Source organism: Cyrtonyx montezumae, unplaced genomic scaffold (genome assembly GCF_038088225.1).
Source record: "Cyrtonyx montezumae isolate F1298 unplaced genomic scaffold, pur_monq_1.0 scaffold_5, whole genome shotgun sequence".
NCBI lineage: Eukaryota > Metazoa > Chordata > Aves > Galliformes > Odontophoridae > Cyrtonyx > Cyrtonyx montezumae.
The window spans coordinates 9,581,714-9,591,092 of record NW_027072056.1 but is presented as its reverse complement, the minus strand read 5'-3'; the positions used below and the strand labels follow the sequence as shown (position 1 = coordinate 9,591,092).

At 33.3% G+C, this 9,379-nt stretch overlaps 1 protein-coding gene across 2 annotated transcripts in view; it reads right to left on the bottom strand.

The window, feature by feature from the left end:
- Window positions 1-5,190: 5,190 nt before the first annotated feature.
- The window catches only part of RASA2 (RAS p21 protein activator 2), a 43,310-nt gene continuing 39,121 nt past the window's right edge, over window positions 5,191-9,379 (bottom strand). For both annotated transcript variants that reach the window (XM_065748426.1, XM_065748427.1), the window contains 3 exons: window positions 8,911-9,014; window positions 7,707-7,896; window positions 5,191-6,818 (listed from right to left, as the gene is read on the bottom strand). In XM_065748426.1, coding sequence (XP_065604498.1) covers window positions 6,788-6,818; window positions 7,707-7,896; window positions 8,911-9,014 — 325 coding nt within the window. In that variant the 3' untranslated portion in view covers window positions 5,191-6,787. The remainder of the gene's footprint in view (window positions 6,819-7,706; window positions 7,897-8,910; window positions 9,015-9,379) is intronic.

Below are 9,379 nucleotides of genomic sequence, written 5' to 3'. Positions count from 1 at the left end.
ATTCATACCTTTCACAATTCAAGGTATTTCATCTAGAAATGTAATTTTCATTGTAACAAATAAATTACCTGTTATTCATCAACAAAAATAACTTCATTTTGTACGTAAATAAAAACATTAAAATTCAATAGATCAAAGAAATTTCAGATAAGCCAAATATCACCTGAATGGACTGGACTGTCTTCACAAAAGGGAAATACCACCAAATCCTTCAGGAATTCCAAACCGTGACCTGTTTGCCAAGACTGCTAACAGATGGAGCCGTACACTTCGGCAGACTTGAATGTGCTACTTCTTGTCCACAAAGATCTGGCTTTGAGTAGGAGAAGTATAAATATTCTGATCACTACAGTTATACTCATCTTAAAAATCTTTCTATGCTTATCAACTCTAAGTTAAGATGGACGCATCTCTTAACTGAAACTACCATTAAAAAGCAGATAAAGAGTTTTTATTTTCTCTACTGAAGAAGCTACTTCCTAGTCAAACCTGTCATTAACTTTAATTCAGTTAGCTGTGTCTCATCACGCATATATATAGATAGATAAAAGAACCATGGCACTTTTCAACATAAATTAGCGAGGTGTAATCCAGAAAGCTTAAAGCACTTTTTGCGTATATTTTCTTATTTATATAATTCTACTTTGATAATACACTTTTTTTTTTTTTACCTTTTTGCACAGATTTATATTAAATATATCTTCATAGATTAAAAACATTTGAAACCAAAGCACATTTTATTTCTCCCATGAAAATAATTTAAAAAAGAAAAAGTAAAATAACCTGACACAGCCTCTCCCTCCAATTTAACACAGTCTGTCTGGCCATCTCTAATTTTCCTTGACAGGACTGGGAAGGAAAATGGTTGTAATTCTCTTTAGTTTGAAGAACTCAGAGCAAACTATGAAGCATAATGTAATTACATTTGGGTGCAATCAAAATGTAGCACATTGGTCATATATTTGGCAGATGTAAAACTAACATTGATTTAAATAATTTCGTAATTAACCCATAACCATTCTTTCTCACTTTATGAGCTACAAGCAGTTTTTCCTGCACAACTGGTGTTGAGTGGAGCAGGAAAACAAGTGGTGAGCCAGTGCACAGGAACTGCTCTGGCATAGTCAGTATATCTATAGAAAAACAACCTGAGGTCAGGAGAATATACAACATGGTCGATAACATGATTACAACCCCCTGGTCTCTCTGCCTTTCTTCTTGATATGAGAGGCTGTCACTCATAACCAGCTTTGCTGCAGTTGAACTTAAATACAGCTTTGAGTTTCTTCTAAAAGACTGAAACACTGAGATGCCCTTTTGTACAAGCGAAACTGCCACTGCTTTCAATATCAGGATGAAAAACGTTTTGAAAAAGTAGTTTTTCCCAAGTAGAAAGAAGGTAAAATCTCATCTCGTACCCTGACTTGCTTTGTCTTACCTACTGTTACAAGTAAAGAACATGCACTTGTACTGGGCAGTGCAAGCTGCAGAGCAATTATGATACAAGTATGTATATACATATATTTTGCTTCACAGAAAGAAAACGTTTCCCATCTAGTAATTAATTTATCGGTTATTTTAACATCTAAAGTGTTTCTAGAATCAAGATTTCAGGAAGTTTTGAAGAAATACTGTCCTGACACTCTGGAATTCATCTGCACCATATAGATACACAACATTATCAAGGCAGTGCATAGGAAAGTGACACCATTTTAATCTGTGAATAAAACATTTATTTCACATAGGGCAGGGGACAACTGCATTGGTTCATATCATTCAGACTTTGCTGGAAATGTTCTGAATTGATTATTTAACACAGGAATTTGAACTACGTTTGTTTTTGCTCACTGATTGTCCAGATGGAATTATCGCACTACAGACAATTGCAAGCTATAAAGTGGCAAAAAAAAATGACTTGTTTGCCAGGTGTGAATAGGGTAGGACACAATACTAGGTATAAAAATTTGGACTCATTTTATACTATGTAGTTTATAATCAATTATATTCCTGCAAGAATTTTACAGTAACATATGGCATACTTCATCAAGCATTTATTCTAGATTCTGCTTATCTCTAAGTCAATGAATACCCACTGAAAGCTCCAAGTGTTTGACACCCAATTTCAAAACAGAGAAAACTTGCACAGCTGCCCTACAAGCTTTCTTCTGATTGTCCTAATCCCATTTCAGCAGAATGTACATACCTATCTTCCCTTCATAAGATCATTTTAATATCCTATGTACCTTTTAAAATTATACTTCTTGCACAGAATATTTTGGAATGAACTACGATTATGTCTTTCATAGATTTTATAACTTTTGAGAATGGAAGCGTTTGAAAACAACCTGAATGTGTTATTTTTTCTTTCTTCTTTCCTCATACAACATTTTTGAAGTTTTTTTTCCCCCTGCAGCTTGCTTACTCTGAAAGGTAGAATCTGAGGTTATTTTTACTAATAACAAAATTGTTATGGAAATGTCAGTTTTATGATAATGCAAAGAACAGTTATGTAAGTATGTGTGTATCTTGGCCAACTAATTCGCAGGCTGAACTGTATTAGTACACTTGCTGTTTGCTCTGTCAATAGAATAACCTATATCAGACTCTTAAGTACTGTGTCAAATTAATTTATCTGCCAAAGAAAAGAATTCAAGCATAGCTCTCTGCCAAAATTGTTCCTTAAACTCTAGATCATCTGTGTCTTGCTGTGGCCTTCTAACAATAGGAACATGCTCAGCAGTACCATTACTGTCAGTACTATTGTGGTTGTTAACAAGACCTCATTAAATGCACACAAAGGGGCTGCAATACAAGAGCACGTGACAAAACCACCTTAAGGTTTTATTGAAGCTGCCTGAAGCAACTGCCAAAATGGAAGACATACTTGAATGCTAACATGTAGTTTCTGTGACATGAGTATGAAGCAGGCACCCAGATATAGAAACTAAATAAGAATAGAAATTCGGGGAACATATTGCATTTATGGAATAGACTGAATACCACCTTCACAGTGGGAATGTCTTGCTGGGCAGGAGAATGAAGAAGTCACAGAAGTACTGCTACCAAGAGTAGCAAACTGAGTTTAAAAAAATAAAAGTACATTCCAGTCATTTTACCTGTACTGCAAGTACTCATATCTGACTAAGCACAAATTTTACACAAGGCTGGGTAAAAGTTCAAAGATTAAGTAGCACTGGAAATACAGATTCTTAAGTGCTTCACATTAATCATGGATCAATGCCTAGTACTCAGAAGAGAATAAACTTAAGTTTTACAAAAATAGTTCATGACTTTGTGTGGGAACCTCTCTGGAAATTGAGACTGACAGCTCCTGGTTTCACTGAACTGCTTCGTTAGGTCTAAACCCCTGACATGTGTCCATTGTTCATACAACACTCAAGCTCACACATGACTGCTGAATCTGAGTCTCAAGGCCAACAACATAAAGGCCCCAGATGACTCAAATTCCAATGAATTCTACACTAGAATCTTGTTTGCTAATTATTTGATTCTGTAGTAAATCTGTTATTGCTACTCCCTCTGTATACCATGAATTTTCAAACGCAAAAAACAGTGAATGACTCCATCACAAATAAATGCAAAAAGCTTAGTACTTTTAACTACGTAAACTAATGTCACGCCGTGTTCACATTTGCTATGAATAGAACAGAGTACTGCTAAAATTCTCACAGAATCTACAAACTCTTTTGGAGCATAGGAAGAATTTTTCTGTGAACATTTCCTTCATCTTTAATTTCCTCTACTTTCTGAATCTCTGCAAATGACTGCAGTGACCATTAAGACTGGGCTTTAATACAGCTTACCTTAGAATTAATCAAAATTTATTCCAAAATGTCTTGAAAGTTCGTACTTAACTCCTTTATAACTTCCATATCAGGAATTAAGGACAACAGGTCAGCTCTCTGTACAAGGAAAGGAAACATCGTGACAGTAAAACATGCTGCTACAAAGTTATCTTCTAAAAATGCCTATGAACAATGGAAGAACAGTAGGTGACCAAAAAAAAAAAAGCCACTCTTTTCCATAAGCAATCTATTTTAAATAGTTCTGCTGTGTATATAACACTTGTATACTAGACAGGTAACAAAAGAAATAAACAAAGAAAGTCTATTGTCTAACACCAGAATTAGATATCCTTTAATCCATCAGAATAGGTGTTGACAGTCACATTACTGAAGCTTCTTATGTACACTGCTATGCTATTAACTAGCACTTCTCTCTCCAGCCATATCCTTAAGTTAGACTGCAGCAATGATGTAGATGACCATACAAGATCCCTCAAATTAAAGTTGTTTTTTTCCTTGGGTACTATTATTTTATTATAACCAACTCTCATATAAAAACTTCTATTTAGTCAGTCTTGAAGTCAACATTTTCAAAAGCCAGGCCTCACAGTAAGTACACTGCGTATCTCAAGTTTGTTGTAATTTATTTATGAGTTATTCTCAAGCAATGTTACAAAACATTTTAATGTCTTGATAAGAAAATAAAATTTAAATAAAAATACATTCAACAATACATCAGCATAATACAAATTAAAACTAATGATAATTTACAATCCAAACAGAACTAATTACTGAATAACATCATGTTTCTAGACTAATCAAAATGAAGGCAACTTTTATTATTAATCATCCTACTTGTACCTAATTAAATTCTAGAACATCTACTGTGTTTTGAAAATTATAAAAAATGAGAAATTAAATCCTACTCGTCACAAATATTCAATGGCCTTTGTTCTTTATTCTAAATATTCCAGTACCATCAAAGAAAAAAAGTGCATTTTCTTTATTATTTAACTTTTTTTAAAGTTCCAAGTGTTTTTCCATAATTTGGATTATGAAACCTTTATAAAAATGGCCCCAAGTAATAGACACTTTGCCACAGTGTTAATCAGTGTACAGCACGTACTAACTTTGACAGACAAAAGCACTTAATCTTGGTTTAATGGCAACTTTTTAATGGCAATTATGTAGACCTGATTTACCTTGGCAAAACACATTTTTTGGTATTAGTATGATACCCACCACTCCAATTTCAACTGTTGGCAAATGAAAAGTCCCTTAAAATACATGAAAAGGAAAGGCAAGAACAGCAGAGGTGACTGAATGATGGTGGGATTGCAGATACTGGTACTGATTCCCAGACATTGTATCATGGTTTGTATGGTTTTCAAACAGTTATTTTAAAAATAGTTACATTCATTCAAATAAAATTTTGATCCTGTCTCACTGAAGTGCTTCTGTTACAGAAAGCCTCCCTACAACAGTGTTACAAACGTATAGGAATTGAAACAGCTTACAGTTTTCAAGCATTGTGGATTTCTACTCTATTTGTAAGTCACATTTCTAATTAATTTGGCCAAAATCATGATTGTAAAACAAAACACACCAACAAATAAACAACAGAAGATCCCACAGCAAATGCTCCAAAAATAAAAAGTACCACATATAGTTATTATTAAAAATAGTATTCCAAGGAGTACCTTTATATTTAATACTGATGAAGCAAAGATGCCATCTTTGCTTCTTCCTGGTTATATACATATAAGTTCTTTCAGCAGAAACCTAACTTCTCAGATGAAATGAGCAAAAATTAATCTTACTAGAGTCAAGAATGACAGTTTAAAAATTGTGTTAATTGGCAAATAAGAATTCATATAACTAAAGATATAAAAATATTCACTGAAGCATTGTTTAAAGAAAAACAATGTTGATCATTGAACTGATCATAACAAGCAGATACTACAAAGTATCTAAAAATAATCTGGGATAGTCCAGATATCTAAAGTGCTTTGAGTGATTATAATAGAGATTATTTATTAGATTTGTAGTCAAACGATGAGAGCTTTTTTTTTTTGTAACTAAAAAATAAAATCATACATGGGATGATGTAAATTGATTGGTAGTTAACCATAACCAGTTCACATTTGAGGTTTTTTGTTTTTTTTAATCCATAGGCAAACTTATTTATGAAGAACACTGCTACCCTGCATTTGTATCCAAATTAAGAAAAATATGTACCTTAAAAAAAGTACCCTAGAGGAAACCGATAGTAGTCTCATGTCACTCCATATACTACTCACTCCAAATGTAAACAAGAGGCGTAATAAAAGTTCCCTGATTTCTTCTTCTTTAGTATTTAAAGAACAACAAAATCTAAACTCTGGTGTCTGCTGTCCAGATTATTTGCAGCATACTGCATGACTCTGAAAGACTTCAGCTGTAGTTAAACCAAATCCTGAAAACACCTAATATAAGGGGAAAAAACCAAAAAGAAATGTCAAATGAGTAGAGTGTAAAACTTCAAACCTTTTCTATGACAGAGTATCTTGAGATTTCTATTTAAAGATTGTTATCAGCAGGGCAGGCACTCATGGTAAACTCATACAAGTTTGCAGTACATGCATTAAGAGATGCAACACAACCAACAAATGTCATGTTGATTTTCTTCCATTAAAAAGCTTATTTGTTTAGAAAATTCTTTCCAATAAAACAGCAAACTACTCTTAGATTTATTCACATTTGTTACTTTCAGAACCCAGAACTTCAGGTTCTTCAGCAAAATGAGAATAAACTTTAAGGACCAGATTTCCCAAGTAGCTAGCTTTCTATTAAAGATTAAATAGATTGTCAACACAACTAGCATCTATGTTCATTTTTAAATACTTTGTGAAAATGCACATAATGAAACAAAATGAACAAACAAAACATTTGAGAATGTTTCCAGTTTCTTCTTTATCCAGGTGTGCCATAGTTGGTTTTGGTTAGGAAACCTTTCCAATAATTGGATTTTCTCTGGAAAAGAAGAAAACATTACACATCAATATTTTTAATGGTAACAATTCCTTTTTAATTCTTTCAGATAGTTCTTACTCATTAAAGGTAGTTTTTGCAAATTTCTTGGATTTTGTGATTTGCAGAAAGCCTTATGTACTTGCACGTGAAACTTGTAAATCCATTGTCAATTTCTCTGAACAACCTGAGCCCAATATTAAACTAGGGGAATGCGATTGTTGAAGCATTCTTTTTTGTGCTAATTTAAACATTACTGATGCAACAAAGAAAATGCAAAATTTGAGCAGTGTTGCTCTGCAGACAAAAGCTGGGATTGAGGAGAACTGACAGAATCAGCTCTGGAGCAATAATGAACTTGAACTGATTTTTTTGAAATTCAATTAAAAAAAATCACATTTTCCATTGAGTATGACAAGAGAATTTAAAACTCAAAGTTCGCAATTAACGTATGTTTTCAGCATAATTTTTAGTTACATAGAATCCAATAATTTAACTTTCTTTACTGACTCTTGATAAAAGAATTAACATTAAAAAGAATACGAGAAGGTAGGCAGACAATTTAACTCAACTGAAATTTGCTAAGAAGATTTAGTATGTTAAGGAACACTAAGGTTGTCAGACAGTTCAAACTCATTGCTTATGGGAATCTCAACATGAATACAGATGAAGCAATATTTTTCTGTCGTAAGTATCATCTATCAACTGGTAAAGAGCTGCACTATTACAAATAAAGGAAATGATATCCCTCATTTTCTTCCATGTCTCTGAGTTGTCTAAAAATAACTTTGGTTTAATTATCACTACCCAAACTTAGTTAGGTTTTTTTTGTTTGTTTGTTTTTTAATTTTTGTTAATCCATTGTATGTTAAAAATCTTTAAAATACTTACTCAGTACCATATTTAGCATTGGACGATCTCTTCTTTTGGTATTTTTCATGTGATTCACTCAGCTTTTCTACCGTATCTATTATCTGTTTAAGCGTATGAAAAGTTGCCACAGAATCTTCAATTGTGAAGTTGGAATAGTCGTCTGGTTCTTTCTGTGGCCCCTGATAGACAGCTATGCTTCCACAAGCCTCTACAAAAATAATCACAACATCACAAACAGATTTTGGGATGAATAACCACATTTAACTCTTACCATGTAAATGAGGATTCTGAAATTCTGAAAAGAAATATTACTCTAGCTTATGCATATAACAGATTGAGACAGAAAACAGTGTCAACTAGATGTATTTATGGTTCTGTTGCTTATTCTCCACTGGTTCTGCATCTTGATTACTCAGTTCCCTCCCAGAAAAAAAAAATCAGTGCAGACTAGTAAGTCAGCTATGTGGCACATAATTCATTTCATAACCAGGAAAACAAGAACAGGGACAGAAGAGCAAACAGCTATACCTGCTATCTTTGTTTAGATTATACAAGAATTTTAATATGCAAATTCAGATTGAATTAAGTGCATATCTGATGGCTATTGTTAAGAAATGACTGAACAATGTCTGTTACTAGAGTACTAAAGACTCAAAAAATATGAGAACTGCTCTGAAAATAACACCTCCTACATTATTATGTTGGTTCATAACATCAGGGGCAGTCGGTGATATGGCAGTACAAGCAGTACCTTCCCACCAGTATTCCATTACATTTTGTTGCCATGTGACAGATGGCAGCAGAGGGGCAGTCAGACAGAATCGTGCCTCACATGGAAATCTGTATGAAGCAAAAGTGTGTCACTGAATTCTTCTCCAGGAAGAAAAAAATGGCACCCTTGGAAATTCAGTGGCGCTTGCTGAACATTTATGGAGATCAAACAGTGGATGTCAGTACTGCGAGGTGGTGAGTGGTACATTTCAGCAGGGGCTATGATGAAAAACAGTGTTTTTTAGGTGAGATTTTGCTCAAATATTGTTATTGTACTCTTATTATCTGTTACACTTTTCATGGAAATAAATAGGAGGCATTACCTACATATATTCTGTCTCCAGTCTGTTATTTTCAAGTAAATTGTTAAGAGATCAAGTAGATGTTAGAGACCTAAAGAATTAGAGTTGAAAAATATCAGTATAATTCTTCTGAATTACTGCATAATTACCTTCCAGCTTCTGAAGTTTTGACATATTGATGGTGAAAAGTGAGTAAATTCTTTCTGTCTCTCTGTCTCCATCAACCTCAATTTGAGTATCAGCAGGAACATCTCTAAAAGGTGGAAAAAAAAAAAAGGAAAGTGATTAATCCAAGTAATTATCTAAAGGTTTGAAAGCAAATCAAAACTGATTCCATTTCAATAGGCTTTTTAATATGTCTATCACTCTGACAGCTTCACAATTGCTACAGAAAAGTCAGCATTCACTGTAAGTCTTACAGAAACGAGAGTACGTTTTTGAGGGTAATTAATGTACTAAAAATGTTTTTAACTGCATTAATAAACCCTTTTCTCAACAGAATTTATTATTCAATATTATCGAGTAAAATATTTTTAAAATATCCAAGATTAACTGACAAATCATAACTGCTTTTAAGGTCTTTTAACTGCTTTTAAGGTTAATACTTGAAAAATAAGC